Below are 23,221 nucleotides of genomic sequence, written 5' to 3' on the forward strand. Positions count from 1 at the left end.
GTGCCAGACATTCATTTGACTGAGCAAGTTGAGGTAATGAGTTGGGTTGGAAGGGACCTCAAAGCTCATCTGGTTCCAACCCCTGCCACAGGCAGGGACACCTTCCACTAGAGCAGCTTGCTCCAAGCCCGTGTCCAACCTGGCCTTGAACACTGCCAGGGATGGGGCAGCCACAGCTTCTCTGGGCACCCTGTTCAATAAAGTTTCAATTGCTGTTATTTCTGAATCAAGAAGGCATATAGAAATTGCAGCTTTATTTGCACTGTACTGAAGGCTATATGACAAAGGACTTCTGTACATTTGACAATTAATGTGATCAGGAAGATGGTCAGAGATAAAAAAAGGATGAATTGAGTGGCAGAAGTTCTTCATCTATGTATGCAGAGATGCCAGGGTGAGATACATTCCTTCATTCAGGTTTCAGGCGACGTCTGAGGTATGACAGGTCTGACTCCTCTCCTGTGATCAGAGAAACACGTTGCCATTGTGCTGGATCCTGTCTGTAATGATGACCAGAGCAGATGTTTCGGGTTTCAGAGAAGCTACAGCCTATTAAATTGCTGTGCGAGGCACTGGCAGCGCCAGCTTTCAGTAATTCCCCATCTCCGCGTGGATGTGATGTGATGGGAGTGGAAAGCAAAAGCAGAAACTTAATATGACCCTTGCCACAGGCATCTTGGATAAAGCACTCTTGGCTGCTAGACAAACACAGGCCTTCATCCTGCAGAAGCTGATTAGTTTTATACACACAAATAGTCCCACTGTGGCATGAAGCGTGCAGAAGTTTATTGGAGGATGCCCCGAGAAGGGAAGTGGGAGTGCAGCAAGCTGGAGGAATGACTAATAAGCAGAGGGGAGTTAAGCAGAGGGTAGCAGAAGTTCAGCTACTTGGCTGATCCATTAGGTGGGTGGGTTACAGCTGGAGCATCACATCAGATAAAGCAACAGGAAGACCTGAATGATGGCAGCCACAGGGAAGAAGACCACCAGGAAGTCTGAAAAGTGGAATGATTCTTTAATATCACCGAGGAGGGTGAGAAAGGAAGATACACAATGTGAGGAACGCAATTACTCACATGTCTGACTCAGGACTGAATGGGTGTTACTTCTTTATGCTTTCTTTTGTGATTGTGTTTTGGTTATTTTACAAGTAAGCAAGCCCAAAGAGAACATGCTGTGAAGCCCTTGGGAAAGCAGAGGTTACTAGGCCAGAGGAGATTAGGGGGAGAGTTTGCAAATGAGTGAGCACAAAGAATGTGTAAACCTAAACATCTGAGGAATTAATATCTGAACAACCACTTTAGGTGAGAGGCGGAGCTCCAAGTATGAATCAATGGACATGCACCACGACCTTTAGAACTCTCTGTAACAGGCAGGAGGGCCATATAAGAGCAAATGAAGAGAAGAAGCCAGAAGAATCCTGCCCAACTTGCCTGTGACAGTCTGGTGTGGGGGGAGGCTTTTAATGCAGAGTTTCCTGAGCTCCTCAGTTTGTGCCCCAGACCATAACCCTGTCTTTGCTGCTCTGAGTACCTGCTCTTTTTAACCTAATGGCTGCAGAATGGAGACTCCATAAACCTGGATGCAAACTGTGATCTTGCCTAAAAAGAGGAGACGGCTCATCATCTTGGTGGATCCCCAAGAGGCAGGTCTGAGGCCAGTCAACAAAACCCACTTCAGCTTGCCCCTTGCTATGGTGTTTCCTGTCTGGTGGGCAAGACTGCAGCATCCAGAGTGCATGGCTTAGCCCTTAGCTCGGCACGGCGAGTCCCAGGCCAGGAATGGGTGCCTCACCTTTAAGGGAGAGTCACAGGATGTGTCCATCTGCCGAGCACCCAGCCCTGGGGTCCCTAACAGCAAGTGCACTTCTTCTCAGGCACAAGCCTACGGTCCTGGGTCAAAAAAAAGACGACTCCTTGCATGCAAAGCTTTCACAAATTTGGTCACTGTGACCAAACTTTATTACCCATTTGATGGAACTGTGACAAAAAGTCTAAGAATCAAACAACATGGGGATCACAGAGGCTATTATGTTTATTGTGCTGAACAGACTGTGATAATCCATTAAAGGAACATTTTCAACAAGCAAGCGATTTGAAGTACAATCATAGACAGCAACTCTACACGAAGAACAAAGCGTAAAGTTAGAAGACACTCAAAAGAAAAAGTAAACTGTAGTTAAACATCTTGAAGCGTTTTTTTTTTTCCTTTTTCCTGCAAACACACCTCTCTTGCAGAAATGGTAAAGAGTTAAATGTCCAGTCTTAGTTAGCAGTGACCACCGGCAGCAAAGAACAGTCGTATAAAATTTATCTCCCACAAAAATAAACTATATATATAAAAAATTTTATGATGTTCTCACTGATTCGATGGCCACATGCAATTTTTCAGTCTGAAAAAAAATGAGGTATAGTAGGCCCTAAGAGGTAGTAATGTGTTTTGATTGTACTACAATATAGAGAAAATACAAGATTCAGTTCATCAGAGTGGTGAGTCTCTCAGAGGCTGAAGTGTGACACACACCCAGCCATTATTACTGTGTCATCCACGGAATACTGTGGGTTTAAAAAATGCAAAAACAAAACCCCAAAAGGGACTTGCTTAAGGCTTGATTCGATGCCCTTTGAAGTCAGCAGAATTCCTTCTACTACCTTCAAGTGACACTGGATTTGGCCTGTTAGAGCTACCGTATAGCTAGGATTATTTCTCTTTCACTCGGTATTAACGTGTCTAGTTGTAATACTCTGATCAGCTCTTTCTCAGCGATTTCCGCCACTGAACCCTCTGTGGGCTTTCAAGGAGGGTCCGTATTGCTTGACACTGCCTCTGGGAAGAAGCCAGTAAGTAGTTATCTTTAACTGCATTTGGCTTGGTACTAAAGCCATACTAACAGACGCCTTCCTGAGAAACTACCCCTGGCCCAGTTATTAATACAACGGTAAAAAGTACTGACTAGGAAAGAGAGGAAGAAGAGGAATAAAACAGAACTAGAGAAAGCAAAATAGGAGGAGAGAAAGAGAAGGAACAACAAAAGTGAGAGAGAGAAGAATAAAAAAACCTCTACATAAGAAGCATTTAAAATAAATCTGGCTGAAACATATAACAAAATCACATTTGTGTAAAATACACGAAAATACTTGTCAAGTATTTTCTTACAATCTACTAATTTCTTCTTTTCTTTTTTTTTAAACACATATTTGTGATTGCATTATGCAAAAGCTGAGCTTGTTGCTTCCCACCTACAAAGCTTCAAGTTTCTTTGAAGGTTTTTTTTTTTTGTTCTTTTTTTTTTTTTTTTAATACGAAAGTAATTTAAAATGTGTTCATTTTCCACAAGTTATTTTACAAAAATAGTTTTCAATTAGGGATTAGTTGCAGTCCTAACTGTTTCCAACGTCTCAAAACTAATGCTGAAAGTAACAAGTTCATTCTATTTAAAGTCTGGAGGTAGGTCTTTGTCAATCAATTAGTCCATTTCTTTAAACAATTCATTTGAGGTACAAACTTGGACAGCAATATTTAAACATTACAGCTAATTTTTTTTCTATGTCCTGTAGTGTCATTGCAGAAAATTATCCTCACAAACCTATCAGCAATTCAGTACAAAAATATATACAAGTTAACAGTACATTACACAGAAGTCTAGCAGAGAATAGGGTAAGTACATTAAAAAAAAAACCAACAAAACAAAACAAAACAAAAAAACAAACCAAGAGAAAGAAAAATACATAGTCATGCCAAAACACAATGAAGATATTGCTTCCTTAACTGCAATTAAGTGTGGAAGTAGAAATAAGGGGGAAAATGCAGACAGTCGTGATTTATCTACCCAGTAAAAATTTCCTGCATTGAATGTGTATAGCAGCATGTATTTATCAGTCTGTTGAGTTATTTGTAAAAAATCAGAGGTAGCACTGAATAGTGGGGTAATATTGCATCTGGTGCTAAAAGTGCTGCTTTGAATGAAAAGATGGAAAAATGTCACCGGCGCCGAGGTGCTCAGTGAACCATCCTATGTCAAAATACATTGCTTAAAGTAATGCACGAGCTTAGCTGAGGTACATGGTGGTTGTTCTTACATCAGGACTGATGAGTACTGAGGAGAGATGCAATTCTTTTGAAATACTGGTATGGGGCGAGTGGAATTAGGCGAAACTAAGCAAAACATCTGGATTATGTTTGTTAGGACAAATACACGGTTAATTTTGAGGTACCTTTCTGTATGTTTTAAAACGCTTTTCTCAATAAAGACTTAGTCATTAATGGTATAAGGTGTTTGGTGTCAGTCATTTTTGTTTCCATAGAAAATGCCTGGATCTACAGAAAGCCAACTCTTGGCTTCCTCTCGTCCAGAAGATGAGGGCTGTTCATTTTGTTTACTACTACTTCTGCTGATATGTTTGTATCTATTACTATACAACGTATCTTTGTCTTTCTTCCCTTTTGCAAAATGAAAGTACCTTTTTCGTGTGGATTTCTTTCTTCCGCTTACCAGCTGAATGAAGTGAAAGATCAGCTTTCATTTTTTTTTCCTGAAATAACAGTAAGTCTTAAAAAAAAAAAATAAAAATAAAAAATCAAGTACAAGTCTACAAGAAGGTTACAAGAGAAAAAGAGTAGTATCTATTCCCTATCTTTGGTGTTCTAAAACAGGGAGTTCACTAAGTAGGGAGTGGGTTCCTGGAAGAGTTGCAAGGCTTTAGTGTTACACACACAGCCTTTCCTATTTCAATGCCCATTATAATGACTATGTTACAAGTTAATTGTTTCTATGCAGTGCAGTGAATGACATAAACCCGATTCGGAGCAATTTTTGACCCACTCACCCTTACTTAGCAGCTCAAATGAACTATTAGTAGGTTAAGAGAAAAGAAAACAGTAATTAAAGGTTGCATCGTTAATCTGTGTCCCCTTTGTGTTACAGCAGTTTTTCACTAAACCTGGGACTGTGAAGGGATTACAAAAAAGATGATTAGTCAAATCCTTTTTAAGGTTATGCAATTCCCCACTCCCACCCCCCCACTCCCCCCACCCCCCCCCCAGGCAAAAGTGGAAAGACCATGGCAATAGAAAATAAGTGGTCAAGGCAGTGTCTTCTCCCTTCAAAAGACCCAACTGCTGATGAGGTAGAAATTGCATGGTGCGGTCTCCTAGTCTTCCTCTGCAGACTCTTGTGAGGACGTTTCTTCAGTCTCTTCCTAAAATACACAAACAGAAAAATAAATGCTGTGGCAACCATGTGTCTTATGCTGCAGACAACTACCTCCTGAGCTAACAAAATGCCCTTTACAGCTGCTGTGGCATCTCAAGAAGGCACCTTGGGAAGGAGGCGTAGGTTCCCTACTCTCTGATCCCCCCCACTTTTCCCTACCAGGCTTTCCACCTACCCCAGGGGGTGCCAAGAAAAGGTAATCAGTGCCATGCTCTGTCAAGGGCCTCTTATGGCCAGAAGCCATCAACAGCTAGAAAATGGAAAGCATTTTGAGCAGGTAAGCTAAGTCTCTGGGAAGCTTTCTCCTCCTTGTAGGCTGTTCTCCGCCGCCCTAGCGCTGCCTTCATGTTTGCCTTCAGCAGTCCTGACCAAACGTGATGCTCTTACACTGCTTATTTAACAAATGTGCAGTACCTTTCAGGCCACGGGTGGTAAACTGGGGGCAATAAACATTTCTAATGAAAGGGGCTGTCAGTGAAAAGTTGGTTTTTATCATCGCCTAAGACAGCACGTGAAAAAGATCTAGGAAGAAGAGGAATTTACCCCCTCAGCCAACTGAGACCTTTGAAGAATGACCAGCTTAAAACAGCTTATAACAGTCTTCATACTTTAATAGATTTGATTTTCCACATGGCTTCATTTTGTCTGGGTGGCTAACTGACACAATTTATAACTCTCTTCCTTTCCCAGGCCACTACAGTACACCATTCAGCAAAGCATGCCTTAAAGCTTGCCTGCGTTATATGACCAAACTTCCATTCATTAGTGTTTGAAACACCTCAGCTGTGAAGGGCTCCTAAATGCTACCATGTGTGACACTACTGCGGAGGAGCAGCATCAAGGAAAACCACTGGGCTTTAATCACAGGCCATTGCTCACTGCAATCCCCTTTCAAAAGGTTTTAACCTCCCCCCCCCACCACCTCCCCACAAGAAAAGACTGAAAAAAGCTGTAAATCCAGGAAATAAACAGAAGTATAAATGAATGGATGACAGCTTAAAAAATATAACCATAGCAGCATCAAGCCATGAGATTTCACACTGGTTTTGTTTAGTCTGCTTTGGGTTATGTGGGAAATGTGAAAAGCATGAAGCAAACGGTCCCCCCTCTCCCTTCAAACCCCTACCCCCTGCTAAAGCTTGGGCCTCAGATATTTAAGCCAGTAGGTTTATACCTCTTGACTAGGAAACAGTCCATGACGCTGGGGTACCCTCTCAAGCACCAGGCACAAAGAAAGATGGAGCATGATCAAAGCCGTGGATAGAGGAAAGAGAGCAAAGTCAAGCGTCAGCTGCCCTCCGACCTTGAATTTTCAATTAATATTTGGATTCCAGAAGACACTGATCTGTCATGCAGATGAACATTTCTTCCTCACAACTCACGGCCACTCGTGGCAGTGTTATAACCACAGTGCTGCTATGGAAATGATCCCCAGCTCACAAAAGGAACAAGCAAATTTCACTCCGTCCCTGGCGGCACTGGGGGACCTGAGCTCACACTCCATCGAATCCCATTAACGCGTAAAGGATTTTCCCTGCTTATCTTCCTCCCAGAACGGGGACTGTGACTGTTACAACACGTAAGTCAAGAAGAAAAATGGTATGTACAGGCATCTAATGAAGGGCTAATTTGGGTTGCCTGTGGAGAGACAGCGCAAAGTACGTTGGTTTGAGCCTTGGTAATTCAGAACTCAGGATGATCACGGCAAACGCTGGCTTTGCCTCCAAGCCAAGTATTTCAGTTAAAACTTACAACTGTGGGTTCTGTGCTCTTAACATAATACAGGTGAACATGGCTTGGTATTTGATGATGACCACATGCTTAATTCCTCACAGCAACTCAGTCAGTCCCTGAGCCTCTCCTCACTGCTTCCCAAGATGGCAAGTGTACACGTGAGCGTGGAGCAGCAGCTCCCTGTTTTATGCTTGGCTTGTCAGGGGACTACTGAAACCTGATGGACTCATTTTCCATGAAGGTAGGCTTCCGATCACAGCATAAAGAAGGATGGGGGAGAGGCAAAGTATCTGGAAGGACTTACTTCAGAGCCCAGCCAGAGTGGCCACAAACACCTACTGCAGTTAAAGAGTTGCCTACTCTAGTGATTTTTACTGTCAACCTCACAATATTTCTTTTACTTATAGTCCCTGCGCCATTGACCATGAAAATTAATGAGAAGCTCTTCCTTCATGTGTGTATATATATATATATATATGTTTGTGTAAGGAGGGGTGAGTTTCTCTCATCTGCATATGTGCATGCAAACGTGTACCTGTAGTACCTGGAAGGATGAGAAATAAAAAAATCAAGCTAACCGCCCCCAAATACACGTAATACTTATTAAATACTTATTAAATTTCTTATTTAATAATTATTAAATAATGAACTAATTATTAAAAATATTTGATACCAGCAGACGTTGAATTCACATCAGTCCTGGGAAAGACTTTTTTAATGAAGAAAAGCTGTCAAAGGCATCAGATTGTTGTGCAGCAAAAAGAAAACTTTCCTTCATTAAGTTCATTCCTTGCAAAAGCCTAGGATAGCTCAGTTACAGACGGGTGGTTTTAAGCCAACCTATCGTGTAAGTCTCTTGTCAGGGCACAGATGGAGACATGATTGCTGCTCTGAAGGGCTTACAAGTCAAACAAAGGGATAATACAAATCAGACATACATGCATGAAGGGACCCAAAGGAAGAAGCAAGTAGAGGTTCTGAAAGAGAAAATGCAAATGCGCAAGACCAGAACAGAGAGGGAATTTTTGCATTTGTGAAAAACTGGTTGCAAATATCAGAAGATTGTGCAGCTGTGATCCTTAACCCACCCTATGCCTCTACAGCACCCACAAGCACACGTCTCCCCAAAAGATGGAGGGGGGCAGGCGTTTTGAACTGTGCACCCCTTTGTTGCAAACCAGCTCTGTGCTGAGTCATTCCAGCCAGAGATTCACTGAAGTGCATTGCGTGGCATGTGAGGGCACTGGGCACCTCAGGGGAAGGATGCTTTACCATCAGTTAGCACCCTCCAGGCACTTGCAACCCCTCACAGACCCACCAAGGTCGATGGCCTAGCCATGTAGGATCAGTCCCCGGGCCAAAAGCGAAACACTTTGTAAGTGCAAAAGTGCTTCTGATCAAGTTGAAGAGAAGGGCAAAGCTCAAGAGGGGAAGCGCAGTCATTAGAGCAGACATCAGAAATCCAAGTCATTCAGTCACAGCACGATAGCCACGCAGAGCATAAATTCAGCACCACCACCGCCACAGGAAACGCTCAGCCAAGAAGCAAAGGTTTCACGTTGCACGGCAGCCTTAATTCAGGTTGTTCTCACTTTTTAGGTGCATTCACTGGAGTTGCAGAATGGTGACATGTGTTAATTGAGCGTGAATGTTCATTGACCCAGTTTTGCCTTGAACTGCTACTCCCCTGGTTATTTGTTTTCTGCTCCAGCAAGCTGGGGAGCAGCTGGGTATCGACTGCAAAGAGAAACCTGAGAAAGCTTCAGACCGGGTCAAATCTGGCTAACAGGGAAGCCACAGCCAAGCAGAGCTCAGGTAAATAGGACAAGCACCTGAAGGGCAAGGTAAATACCTTCATGCACAACTCAGGCTTTACTCCCTGCTGCTAAGACAATATCCCAGGTAGTTCCCTGTGCATCTGTGCTCCCCACATAAGTGTATCCTCAGGGGCTGACTGGCATGAGAATGCGCTGCTGAAGCAGATTTACTTGGCTGCATGCATGCTTATCACAGAGTGATATTGCAAGACAAGCTGCAAGCTGTGAGACAAACACCCTGAGCTGTTTCCTCCCTTAGTTGCTGTAACTGCCCTACCAAGCAGGGAGTGATGGGGAGTTGCTGTCTCTCCCACAAAAAGAGCACCAAAAAGGCTTTCTCCAAAGCTCCTATGTGCACAGATGTTTAACAGGTCTTTTCTGGAGTGACATCGCTGGCAAGTGTCTGGCAGATGTGGACACTGGACTGGGATCCTCATGCCTGTCTGATGTTGGGCCCAGAAGAAGATAAAGGACAAATGTTTCACAATGGCTCAAAGCAGGTATTTGCCCTCTGAAGGGCTACTCTGCAGGGGGGCAACTGGCACCACAGTTGTTGACCCTGATTTAACAGTGGTGAAGGTAACAAAAAGGACCACAAGGCAGGACAGCAGGCTTCAGTCAGAAGTGCTATCTGCAGCCAGCATGTCTATTTCATAGAATCATAGAACAGTTAGGGTTGGAAAGGACCTTAAGATCATCCAGTTCCAATCCCCCCCCGCCACGGGCAGGGACACCTCACACTAAACCATATCACCCAAGGCTCTGTCCAACCTGGCCTTGAACACCACCAGGGATGGATCATTCACAACCTCCCTGGGCAACCCATTCCAGTGCCTCACCACCCTTACAAGAAAGAATTTCCTCCTTATGTCAAGTCGAAACTTCCCCTTTACCCCTTGTCCTATCATTACACTCCCTAATGAAGAGTCCATCCCCAGCATCCCTACAGGCCTCCTTCAAATACTGGAAGGCTGCTATGAGGTCTCCACGCAGCCTTCTCTTCTCCAGGCTGAACAGCCCCAACTTTCTCAGCCTGTCTTCATACAGGAGGTGCTCCAGTCCCCTGATCATCCTTGTGGCCTCCTCTGGACTTGTTCCAACAGTTCCATGTCCTTTTTATGTTGAGGACACCAGAACTGCACACAATGCTCCAGGTGAGGTCTCACAAGAGCAGAGCAGAGGGGCAGGATCACCTCCTTCGACCTGCTGGTCATGCTCCTTTTGATGCAGCCCAGGATACAGTTGGCTTTCTGGGCTGCAAGCGCACACTGTAGCTGGCTCATGTTCATTTTCTCATCCACCAACACCCCCAAGTCCTTCTCTGCAGGGCTGCTCTGAATCTCTTCTCTGCCCAACCTGTAGCTGTGCCTGGGATTGCTCCCACCCAGGTGTAGGACCTTGCTCTTGTCATGGTTAAACTTCATGAGGTTGGCATCAGCGCACCTCACAAGTGTGTCAAGGTCCCTCTGGATGCCATTCCTTCCCTCCAGGGTATCAACTGCTCCACACAGCTTGGTGTCATCGGCAAACTTGCTGAGGGCGCACTCAATCCCACTGTCCATGTCAGCGATGAAGATGTTGAACAAGACCGGTCCCAACACCGATCCCTGAGGGACACCACTCGTTACTGGTCTCCAGCTGGACATTGAGCCATTGACCACAACTCTTTGTGTGCGGCCATCCAGCCAGTTCTTTGTCCACTGAGTGGTCCACCTATCAAATCTCAACTTGCCCAGCACACAATTTCGTAACATGCTGTCCTTGGTGGGATCTGGTTGCCTGAAGATAGGAGCCCAGGGCTGCTTTAGATGCCCTGGGTGTTTCATCTGGTATCTAGCAGCCAGGTCTTATGTGTCATGCCTGCCTGCCTTGTGTGGATGTCTCTGATCCCCTGGGACACCTAAAAGGGCACAGACCAGCAGTGTTGCAATGTGTGGCCCCCCTAACCCTCTCCAGAGTGACAATGATCCCTGCTTTTCAAGGTTCCCCACTGTGGGAAACAAACCAGAGTATGCTGCAGGAACAATGCGAAGTGATAACCGCTACCATGTGCATCTCATTCCTAAAGCTCAGACAAGAGCATCCCCCACCTGCAGAGGGCAACTGGCATTTTTGTAGAACCGTTTGTTCTGTTCTAATACCCTGGGGCAAAGCTCCTTTATGGCTGTTTCAAGGTTAATTGCCTTTGCCTCACAAAGCTCACTGACAATTCAGCTGGTGATTCAGTTTTTTCACCTTCCGCTCATGAATTTCTGAGCTGCGGATTTAAAAACACCAGACCCAATGTTTTGAGATGAACTGCAGGATCACAGAAACACTACACATGGAGCCTCCGAGTTTGTCAGAGCTTTTACTTTATAGCAAAGTATTAGCTATTGGCACAGATTTTGCTGGCTGCTTTCTAAGCCCAAGAGGGTATGCTTGAATAGATATGTCAAAAAGAACTGCTGACAAGAGCAACTTGCAAACTGTGGACCATTGTCTGTTGTTAACTTGTCTGAAATCCCCTGGCACGCAGGCTAATGTTTTCAGAGGAGTCCCTGAAGGCAGTGGCTCCTATTGCAGATGCAGGGAGTGGGGCTGCGCACAGCTGAGACACAGTGCCAACACACCAAACTGCTTTAGGAATCCTTACAGCACGAACAGGCACTCAGTAGGTTTGCTCTGTGTGAAGCTTCGGGTGGGATGTGCTGCTTCCAGCTACTTCATTCTGCAAAGCACACTGACAAGCTCAGTGACAGCTGTCACTCAGCAGTAAGGCAAAGTTTAACTCCAGAACCTGGATTTAGAGCTCAAATTGATGCAGGTGTTTCCTTCACACATCACAATAAACAGATTTATTGGGGCAGAAGAGGTCACCATGGCCATATACAGAATGGCCACACAACTCTTCTTACTGCTGGATTAAAGCATGTTTTTAAGAAGGGCGCCTAAGGAAATTATTTCAATGCAGAAACTCCGCATCCCAATACATATGTGTAAACCAGCCCACAAGCAAGAAATTTCTGTCAGTGCAAGAAGGAGCACAACTTCTCTAGCTTGGTGACCAAAAGCACAGTTAAAAACTCTGCCTACAGAGCAGTTCTGGAGCCTCACTGCCCTCTCCCAGCACTGCTCCTGCAGCCCTTGACTAAGACATGGGACAGCCCTGGGGCAGTGACCAAGCAGGTCTCCCCAAGGAAGTAAAACTCAGTACTTAAATGACATTAAACAGAGGGACAAAGAGAGATGGCAGCTGATGGGAAAGTTTCGGGTTGAGATTTAAGGCGCGGAAACCAACATTTTACTTTAAATGTGTAAATTCCTATGGACTTAGCCTCTAATGGCCCACCTTGTCATGTAAGGATGTTACCCTTCTAAAGACTGCAGACTTGGCCATAGTGTTGAGTCCAGTATTTGGACACCAGCACGGAGCCTTGCTGAGCTGCTGTTTAACATTCTCAGTGCCGTTGGGCATATGCAGAGCTGCCTGCTGCTGTTAGGAGCAGTCTAAGGGTTGGCAAGTGCCTTAGAGATCATTTTGACTTGGAGATGTCTTCAAAGTTTCCATGCTCAAGCAGGCAATGCACAATAGACAGCAAGGATAAGACTTTGAATGTTCACGTACACAATAGCACTGGTTTGGAAACTCACAGGCAGACTTGTTTTGAAAACCTCATGATCTCTGATTTGAACCTGATATTTCAATCAGTGTTTTCTACCTTCTACGAAGCAACTTACACCCACCCAGCTGTTGTGTGTGGAGGATGCACCTTTATCCTGTTGAAGTCACTCCAGTTTTATAAAAATAATCAAATATTTTGTGAGGGATGGAAAAGGAGCAGAGAGAACAAAGCAAAGCACTGATGCTGTCCTGCAGGTGACCAGCATGTGGTTTCTGAGCTGCATGTTTAATAAGCAAGTTAAGGGCGTCCTTTCCTTTTGCTGCAGGAACAATACTGCTTGACTAGCAAAAAGGCTGTTCATAGGGATTACTGGATGATCCACATCCCCAGCTGTTGGAGGAAGTGAATTAGCTGGGGCAGTCAGAGTGAAGCTGCTGGGACTCAGCTGTTGGTGAGCATGACAAAGGCCAACAACAGTGGGCAAGGTGGGAGACCCAGGAACCACTCCTACAGAGCCCCTTCCTCTGCTGGAGGAAGTGTCTCGCAAGGCTTTGCTGAATTACAGCCCTCGAGTAACAGGTTCAGGTAACAGGAGGGGACTAGGACAGTGCTCAGGAGGATCCCTACAGGTCAGGACAAGACAGGACAGGACATTCCTCTTTAAACACAGATTCAGATCTCTCTTTCCTGTTAGATTAAGGGGGATTCAAAAACATTTCTCTATCTCCTAGCTTATCTCCCACTAGGAGAACTATTTGATATAATGGAGATACTGGTTACTCGGAGAGAAAAGGCTTATCTGACACAGGACTTTTAAAGCCAGGAGGGCTCACACTGAGAACTTTCAGAGACGGGAATTAGACTGACTGATGTTTAGATACCTTAAAAAGTATCTGCCTTGGGCTCTGCTTTTCAACGTCTGTTACAGATGGGCACGAATGAACCTCAACTCCACGTGCCCAACTTTGCCACGTATTTTAGAGGAGCCCTGAAGTTAACTCAGCAATGAGGCTTCTGCAAGGCAGCAGGGCACTCACTCAGCACTGAAGCCTTTTGAAATTGAGACTCAGCTGTCTAAATTACGTCAGGCCAGATTTCTTAAACACATTTTGGCATCTGAGTACAGCAAGTGCCTTTTTGACCTAAGCAGGTCAAAACACTTTGAAAAAAATCTGTTCCCCATGTGATTAAAAGGAGACTAAAAATCTCCAGCAAAATCTCAGCACTAGTCGGAAGAATTTCGCAGGCAGCACCATCTGAAGTCTGCAAAGCACGGACCTGAAGTGAAAATGGTGCTTGAAGCAATCACGGGTACTGTGCTAATACCGGCAGAGCCGTTATTTTGTCTTGGAGAGCTTCAACCCTACAAGATGTAAACAGTTCTGGTGGGAAGGAAATAAAATATTAAGGAAAAGAAGGCGGCAGTTCTATTAGAAACATATACAACTGAGCTGGACTAACCCCAGCGTTGAGAAGCTGCTCTTACAAACCTCTTGTGGAGCTGTAAACTGGAGGAGTAGTAAACTGCTCGCACACCACGCTTCAGAGCCAAAATCCAGGCTGGAGCATAAGGCAAGCAGAGGCTCTAATAAATAGTCTCTAATCACCAATATGTATGACCATAATTAGGTGAAAAGAGCAAAAAACAAGAGTGGATGTCAACCTTTAACAATCCTCAGGCTTGCGCAGGTCACTGAAACGCTGTGGGTCACTGCATGAGCTCTGCCTTCTTGTGGCAGTGGAGGCAGCAAAGCCCAAGAGGATCCTGGAGCCCACACAGGTAAGCCTGAGGGAGTGCCAATTTGTGTGTGTATTTTATGTCGAGCAGCACAAGGAGGACCACGGCGAAGGTCTCCCAAGAATGGAGCAGGGAAAGGAACACTAGTGCAGACTTCGAAGTGGAGGTCAAACCCCCACAGTTTACCTTCTGCCACTTCCCCCCCATGGTAGAACATGAAAAGGAGAATGAAGGAAGGCCTGTTAGATTTCTATTCCTTTTTCCCCCCTAAAAATGACTACTTGTTACAGACAGGAAGCAACTGCCCAAAGTTATTCACCTCCAGTCCTTTATCACTTAAGAAAGCATTACAGCTCTGTCCACAGACCCACTGGCAACTCTTGCGGTTTGGGAGCACCTCTCTATCTGCAATGCTAAATAACAAAACAAGGCGTCTTCCCTTTTGAATCCCAGCTCAGAGATTTTGCCAAGTGATCAAACTTGTCTGAACCTTGGCGCAGCAGCTTTGAAGTATGAAGAAAGAGACTGAAAACCTGCAGCCAAGAGCCACACACACCTCATTAGGGCCCAGCCATGCGGGAAGGCTGAGCGGCAGCCACCGGCCCTGTAGACCCACTGGAAAGGGGCTGCGGGAAGGGAAGATAAAAGAGCCTTTCACAGTGGAAGTGCACCAGTGACATATTTACGAGCGCCAGCCCCGAGGCTGAGCGTCCCGCGCCATGCCAGCGCAGCCCTTGGGGTGGGCAGGGGCACGGGGGCTCCGCGCCGCTGCCGTCACTCTTCCGCAGTGTGCCCTGGCTTTCCTCTTCCTCTCTTTTAGTTTATTTCCGAAGGAAGGAGTTTAACATACAAGGCTCTACCTTCCATGGGTCGTGAATTGAAAAGCCCCCCCCCCAGATGAGAAACGTATCTGTGAAAGACAGCAATCTGGTTCAGCAGAGTTCATGTGAAACTTGGTGGTGTAATTCAGCTCAATGGTTTTTCACTTTGTTCTTAAAAAAGAAAATACCCCAACCCCCCAAAAAAAACCCAAAACAAAAACAGTGAAGCATAACAGACTTGTAAAACACTTTAAAAAACTTCTGAGGAGTTTATAATCACAGATCTTACCACACAGACACTGGTGAGGCTGTGTGCTGGCGAGTAAAGCCGAGTCTTTGACTTTGAGAGCTGAAGCTCTGGGTTTAATTTTCAGTTTCAGACTAAACAGCAGGTCTGCAGCGAAAGGCAGAGCGATGACTCCTGAGCAGAACGGGGTAATGGAAATGCTTTCCTTGCAGACTTTACTGATTGTGTAACCATGGAGCGCCTCTTTGTGCAGGCAAAAGCCCAAAATCCGAGAAGTTTGTGTTGGTTTTAATAAACTTCCCCCCATCCCCCCATGCCTTTTTTTTTTACTGCAAAGAATTCTGCTATTTTATTATGTAATGCTGCAGGCTAAAAATATATCCACTAATTTAAGCCATCTTGCCAATAAATCTACAAATACCAGGTAATCCAAAAATGGTAGTTATGGTTTAATGACATACTCTTCTTGTCATCTTAATATGTTCAACTCCTGAAGGATTTAGAGTTATGCATTTAAAGACTTTTGACAATTTCTTGAGTATCTCCACACAACCTGGTGGAAAGGGCGATAAAGTAGGGTCCTCTTCAGCACAGAGCAGCAACACAACTTCGCAAGCTCCATCGGCACTGCGATGCATGCTACCACAGGGCCAAGCTTTTTCTTTCTCTAAGCAAGACAGTCTGATTCAAAATGAATAGGGCTGTCCAGTTTAAAAGATAGGGATTATTTCCTTTTGATTACAGAACCTTTTATGGGAGTTTCTCTTCCATTTGAACACATCTATATTCTCTAATCAAATCACAAAAGGTATCCTGGGGGAAATGTGTGTTCAAAACATGTTTTCTTTTAGGACTGAGACATTTGCTGCATTTATACCTCCGTGTTAATTTATTCTCCTCTTCCTAAACATAAAAAATTACTAACATAAATTACAGTTAATGTCTCACTGTATAACACAGTTCTCAGGAGACTGTTAAAGTGATGGGTGAGCTGCCTACCATACTGTAACCGTCTCTTTGCTTCTCTGATTTCAGTTTTCGGATTTTACCCCAAAATAAGCATGGGAATCATGGAAGGGGAGGGGGTAAAAGCCATTCACTGCCTTGAATCTGATATCTGTCAGGTCCTACAGCTCACGTCCCTTCCTTCCAGCCTCAAGTCTGGTTTCAATGGAGCTCTCATTTTTCTTCCCACTAATCCTGCCATGAGATCAACCATTGGTAACTCTGTGAGAAATTAAATACTAGGATGTGGGAAATCTGAGATCTGAATTCAGGCAGAAAGTGGGTGATTAATTTTTTTATTTCCTTCCTTCTATTTTCCCATGATGTTGTGTGGCAAATAACTCTCGAAACCCGATATCAGACATCAGCCCCAAACCTTTGACTATATTGACAGAACAGACGCAAACCAAGAAGTACATTGGCAGCATTATATCCCTTTTCAATATAAGCAACAGTAATTTCCAAAGAGAGATTTTGGCCAACGTTTTCTGAAAACATTCTGGCATTTCCAGAATTGCCTTCCAATGGGATCAGCAGCAGAACTTCATCATGGTGATGCTCACCATCTGCTGGAGCAGACTTCATAGAGAATTTACCATCTGTGGCATTGGGATCCCAATGAAAAAAGATCCACGAGACAGTTTGCTATGGTGATGTGAGTGTTACAGTGCCCAACAGCCAGGCAGTCATTTTGAACGGCTTTTTCTCTTTCCTCAGAGTGAGAAAAGCACATTTATTCATTTAGGTCCTGTAAAGATGAACTTAGGAAGCTCACAAATGTTGGGCTGCCCAAAGGTTTAGGTCCTTCATTCAGAAAATCACCTACGTACTCCTATATCCTTCAACGTGAAGTATCTGGGAGCGTAATTCTCACGCATGGTCTGCTAAGAGGCTGTGATACTCCCAAACTTCTTACTCTGTCTATAAACAAAGCAGCACCATGCTCACAATACCCAATGAGCAATTGATGACCATGAGCTCTGAACGGCCCCCCAGACGGCAGCCTGCCTGTCACAGCCAGTGCTTGCCATCTGGGTTCCTTCATACAATCACAGCACTAAGGGACAGCACCATAACAGCCTCAATGGAAGTGATATGGGATGGAAGCCCCACCAGGGAAAATGGTTTTAGAGTATCTATCACAATTTTATTTAGCACTGACTTTTATGAATTCTTTGTCTCTGTGGTCCTCTCTGACTGCAAGGGAGGAGACATGCTCATTGATGTGGCCTATCCATCCCAGCCTTAATGTTTGGCCCAGGTGTCACAAGCTGATGGACTGCCCAGGGAGATCAGATGTCACCCCAGGGTATATGGCAGCACTGACTTCAAGGAACCAAATTCACCGAATTCCACAAATGCCCCGCTGTGACTGACAGAGTAGCTGTGAAATGCTTCTTATTCTTCCGTTCCAAGACAGAGCAACAAGGGGACCTTATAAAATTCCCCATATGTCATACAAAATCCAGAATAAAATACGATATTAGCTTCTTATTGCTTCCTTCCAGAACATGTTTGAAGACATGTATCAGTTAGTAAGAGCTGAGCATGCTGTTCGTTTCCCTAGCCAAATCTTTTTTAATAGTACTGGTATGCAAACACTGTAACTGACCATCCCAGCAAATTATATAACAGATAAAAAATGTACTATTTTCATTGGTCTTAACTTTGACTTTCATTGTGTTTACCTCCATTGCAGCATACCTCATTTTTAACATACAATTTGCCACAGAATTTACATGGTCCTGAACTGGCATGGCAAAACGTAGTAATGTGTAGAAGTGGCAGATGAACTGGTTTATAGCCCTGGAGTATCTGTTAATAATATTTATGGCAGGAAAAAGACCTTCTTCCAGTGACCTGAGCCAGGTGTGGAGGAGCAAACACAATGCTGACTGTGAACGATGCAGGGCCTTTATGAGAAGCTCAGGAACCAAGCTCTGAGCGAAGAGCACTTTCTTCCTGCGCAGCTTTCTGACATCCCTCATCTTTGCTAATTAGCATTTTGATTATTTTTATTGCTGTAAGTCCAGACGCTGATTGTTCTGGCAGTTTCAGCTTTCTGGATATTGTTCTGGAAACATCTTAATCCAGTTTCTCCGAGGGTAGTCAAGTACTGCCTAGAATCCTGAATGCCTGTGACGTTAGATACCCAAATACTACCAGCACAGACTCGTTACTCTTGGACATCTCGGCCCAAGTATGTACGACGTGTATGCAAAAGTAGCCCGGTTTCATTTACTCTTGACTGATATTCTTTTAAACACTGTTCCCTGTCCAGCCATCTTCCTCAATAGTGTTTCCCAACCACACGCCAGAGCCCCTTCTCTTCTAGCTATCATTAGTGAGATTTCAGTTTGTGTCAAATCAGAGCCAAGTGCTGAACTGGATGGAGTACCTCCCTAAACAGCTTCCACAGCCACAGTCATGGGGTCAAAGACAAAGCCACCGTGTCCACAGCCACTGCACGCGTGTCCAGGGCTTCTTTCCCTGGCAGGCTGGGGAGAGGGAAGAGATGGGGAGAGGGCAGAGAGGGAAATGTTTTAGCTTACCCCTTTGGCCTTCAGCCTTCTGCCATCAACCGCAGTGTCTACTCTAAGTGCTATGCACAGAGAGGTTCAACAGCTGTACTCCATGAATGTTTATGCGTGCTTTTAGGGACAGGTCTTGACCAGCACACAGGGAAAGAGAAGCAACCTGAGAACATGTCTATATTGAATGGGCAAACGTGTGACATGCGCTGCATTCAGAAAGCTGCCTCCTGCTGTAGGGCTTCTCTCAAGGGAACCGAATGCTGCATGTCTGAACAGTTAAAATAACCTTTTTCTTGGTCAGAGCTGGAGGCTCCTCCTGCGTTGGGCTTTGCCATGGCACTCCTGCTATTTGACTGACTCAGAAACTGGCTGACAAGGACATGAGATCTCCAAGCAGCACACTGCAGCAGGCAAGACTCTGAACCTTCCAGACAGTCCCTGACAAGCCATGAAGCAAAACGACCTTGGTAAATCTGATTCCTTTTTAGTCACATCAAATTGTGACTGCGTGTACTCTTATAACTGCCTTACTCAAAAAGGGAGCATCAGAACCTCAGTTTTGGGAATAGCAGCACTGGGAGACCGCCCTAAAATGCATCTTGCACACTGCAGTGCTCAGTGCTAATGTCTTCAAAGGAAGCAAGAGGCTTACCTAGCACAGTGCCGATTGGGGCACCCCTGCTCCTTAGGCAGTATATGGGGACACAGGGCCAGGCACCTCAGCCTGCCTTGTAGGCCACCCAAATACCAGATCCCAGCAAAGGCCATAAAGGGTTTCCAAGTTCCAAATAACTTGAGACAGGAGCCTGGGGGTCAGCTGCTCGGCGAGTGCCTCTGGTTCCTGTGGTGAAGCTAAGGCACCTGCTGACTTCAGGAGGGACTGGGCAGGTAGGAATTGGGGTATGTAGTGATTTTCTCCATTAAACATCCAGTTTCTGCCTGCAGAGAGAAACAGGGCTACCTGTACTCTGCTGGTAGCTCACAAAGATCGAGGGCTGGATTGCAGAGGTTATTTGAGAATCTAGTGAAGCAGGGGTTATGATGCACACTTCAATACCTAAACTACCTTTGTAAAAACCATCTGCCTGCTCCCTCTGTGCTCTCCATGGACTGGTGAAAATGCTGGGTGAGATATTTCTAGATTGTCATTACTCACATGAGCTGTGAGCAAAAGCAACTTCTATAAAAGTGACCTTTGTAAAACCGAGTGGTGATAATGGCCCTGTGGCTCCAGGTGCTCATTGTGTGAAATGGTACTCGCTGGCAAAGCCTTTGCCATCCCCACACTGAGAGGCCAGTGTGAACCTGCCCCTATCATAAAAGAAACTACGAAAATGTGAAAGGAAGTGCCTCACAGAGCAGAAGCTGGCATCTTCGGATCACTGCAAGGATTTCTGATCTCTGACTCTTTAAAAGTCATTCTCTAAAAGAATATCTGAATATACTCCTGTTCTGAAGGTGGTTTTTTTCCTTTTCTTTCCTTCCTTCTGGTCACATAATATCTCAACTTATTGTTTAATTTATCTCAACAATGGCTGCTCTATCATAGCTATATAATAAATGACAATCATGAATACCTAAAGCCTTGAAAACCTGAATATTACACTGATTTGGATATTTAGGTGTAGCCTCATTGAATTACCTTAGTCAGAGTATATTCAGAAGTTATGTCATAATGTAACACACAATCTGCTGTCAGTAATACCTGGCTTCCTCTTCTAGCCTTCATTCTTTAGAACAGGCTAGCACTTCAGCTGTTCATAGAACAGATTATTTGGGGTTTTATTTCAAAAACTGTGCTGTTTTGACGTTTTGTTTTGAGGGTTTTTGGTTTTGTTTTTTTCAGTCGTCAGACAAACTTTTCAGTTTCCCTGTCACAATAAACCAGTCACAAAATAAGACTGAATATGTCTTCCTTTGGAAACCACATTATGCAGTTGCCACCATTTTGCGCTGGACGGAGAAAAATGGTAAGGGCATAAAGCTCAGCACCACCCGCAAGTCTCTATTACTGCAGGCATAAAGAAAGCATGAGACTTTCCTGATTTCCTTAAAATCAAATGCAAATCTCTCCCAGTTCAATGGCAGATCCATTCCCGCAGTTCAGGCATCCACCTGATTTATTAATAATTCTCTCCGTAGTCCCCATATTTGGTATTCTAATTTTGTCTTTTCCCTTTTACACCAACCGATCCTTACAGGCTGCTTGAAATATAAACAGCAGGAGCTGGTAACAATGAAACACAATTTTCAAATTGGAGCCATTTCTCATCAAGAGTTCCCATGACATCATTATCCATTTGGTAAAGCGGCATCTTCCAATCAGAAAAATGTTTCCAGAACACTCAAAGGCAAAATCTGGAAGGATTTTGCGAAGTGAAAGTGTTCAAAGGGCCCAGATCAAGCCCTATTTTTATTTAAAAAACTCAGTTCCCAAGTGGTCATAATATTGGGAAGCTCTGGAAAAACAAAAATTCCAAGGACACCGATGGGGAAAAGGGTCAACAAAAACACGAAGCAATTTATGCAAAACCTCTGACCAGCTCCAACAAGCATTGTCCCCCCATGTGGGGGTGGTGGGAGGCAGGGCACTGAGCTGGAGGGCCCACAACAGGTCTGGGGCTCAGCCCCAAAGGGAAAGCTTTGAGCAGCTCCATTGGGTCCAGGCTGCACATGGGAAGGGAGGTACAGTGAGGCTGAGCTGATGGAGCTGTGATAAACACTGTTCACAGGGTACCAAGAGCCTCAAGTGCACGTAAGATGTCCCCCACTGCTGCCTTTGGGAAAACATTCAGTATTTGCTTTAAAAAAAACCAATAATGAAAGAATGGTAACTGAGACTTTCAGAGGACGCTCTGGAGTGGTGTATGTAACACACACGCACTCACCCTACACTGAAGCATAAAATTCCACATACCATCGACAAACAAAGTTTTACCTCTGGGATCCAACAACTTCTTGACTCCCTGTATCAGGAAAACCAGAAAAAGCACACGACACACAACACAGCTTGCTGGATGCATTGGGGCGAGCAACAAATTGAGGCACCAGGTCAACCTCCAGGGCAGTTTTTCAGTGTTTCTACAGCCAAGGCTCGGTTGAGTAAGGCTGCAAGGAGGGGCTTGGACAGTGGCACACACTCTCTCTGATGTGTATGTGCACCCACTTGGGTGTGAAGGATTTGCTGTCTCACGTCTTTTGACGCTGGAAGCTTCTTTTCAACTTCCTGAAGTGTATCTCGGGGGTATTTCTACCACATTTCTGGACGAGATTTCCCAGAAGGGCAAAAACAAATCCACGGAACGCTTGAAGCTTGTGGAAGTGCAGATTTATTTCACAGCACAGAGAGGGGATGCAGCATGTGCCTGACGCGTGCCCCAGCGCGTCAGACCTGCCACACAACCGCCAAGGGTCCCCGGCTCAGCTCTGCTCACTGTCTGCTGCTTTTGGGCTGCGTATGAATGTGTGAATCACAGATGTAGCTCCTGGGCTGCAGAGCCTTACTGTGCTCTGCACTGAGTAGGCATACGTGATGGGTGCAGCTGGGGAACATATATAACTCGTGGTTGTGAGTGTGTGTGTGTGTATATATATATATATAAGGACTAATTAACATGCGTAACCTTACTGATACCAAGGCTTAGGAATGAGTAACATGAAAAAAAAAATATAGCGAATCTGCATTTTCTTTTCTATGCATAATTACGCTTTTCTTTTTAGCTTTTATTCTTGTTTGGATTTGATCTTTCTGGTTATTGTTTTAAAAGCATCTACTGTATTTGGCATTAGATGCCAAAGTACACTTTGTGCATTTTGGTGTACTTTTTCTGTACACTTTTTTGTGTACACCTTTCTATATACACGTTATGTCTACTTTTCTGACTGTCTTGCAACTGACATGCTGTCTTTCAGACTCGGATACAAAGGATTTGAGATTTGCATAGACCTCCCAAAGAGATTATAAGAAGATTTTCAAAGGGCTGCTCTACACTCGGTATTTCTTCTCTCCAGAATGATAAAATCATGTCCTGTTTCCAGAAAACTCTGATAGCTTTCATGATGTTTTCCTAAATATATCTATTTCCTTTGTATTACCTAAGTGTGTAACTCCCCCATATGGCTGAGTCTACAGCTGCTACAAATTGCTTAAAGACTAGGAAAATTGAGACATTTCTATTTGGACTGCTTATTTACACACCTCGGTAAGAATATTCCTGCATCATGGTTGTAAGATCTGGCTGTCATTCTTTAGAGACAGAGCAGATTTCAAAGGAATGTCTTGGTTTTGAGGTTTAGGCACATATTTCCACTAGAGTGCTAAACTTACCAATGTCACGCAGTGAGGCTGGCTATCTTTTCCTCATTTTCCCAAGGAAGTGTGAGAGTTATGAGTCAGTGATCACCACAAAGATGTGTACAGACCACAGTATTTAAAGGTTTGTATTAATGATACGGGCGTGTAGATTTCCAGTGGATTTTACTGCTGCGTTTACCGCCTGTGTGATGGT

At 44.5% G+C, this 23,221-nt stretch overlaps 1 protein-coding gene across 6 annotated transcripts in view; it reads right to left on the reverse strand.

The window, feature by feature from the left end:
* Positions 1 to 269: 269 nt before the first annotated feature.
* Positions 270 to 23,221, reverse strand: part of HMGA2 (high mobility group AT-hook 2) — a 123,117-nt gene continuing 100,165 nt past the window's right edge. The window contains exons 5-8 of one of the 6 annotated variants that reach the window (XR_009962979.1): positions 5,117 to 5,198; positions 4,461 to 4,532; positions 1,795 to 1,892; positions 270 to 500 (exon numbers count right to left, since the gene is read on the reverse strand). Coding sequence is in view for 2 of the 6 variants with exons in the window: in XM_062609490.1 (XP_062465474.1) it covers positions 5,151 to 5,198 (48 nt within the window). In the remaining 4 variants the exon portion in view is untranslated. Of the gene's footprint in view, positions 501 to 1,794; positions 1,893 to 1,921; positions 5,199 to 6,386; positions 7,550 to 23,221 lie in introns of those variants that run through there. The other 5 variants (XR_009962978.1, XR_009962980.1, XR_009962977.1 and 2 more) reach the window with 5 other exon arrangements.

Source organism: Pezoporus occidentalis, unplaced genomic scaffold (genome assembly GCF_034315485.1).
Source record: "Pezoporus occidentalis ecotype Australia unplaced genomic scaffold, CSIRO_AGI_Poc_V1 ctg138, whole genome shotgun sequence".
NCBI lineage: Eukaryota > Metazoa > Chordata > Aves > Psittaciformes > Psittacidae > Pezoporus > Pezoporus occidentalis.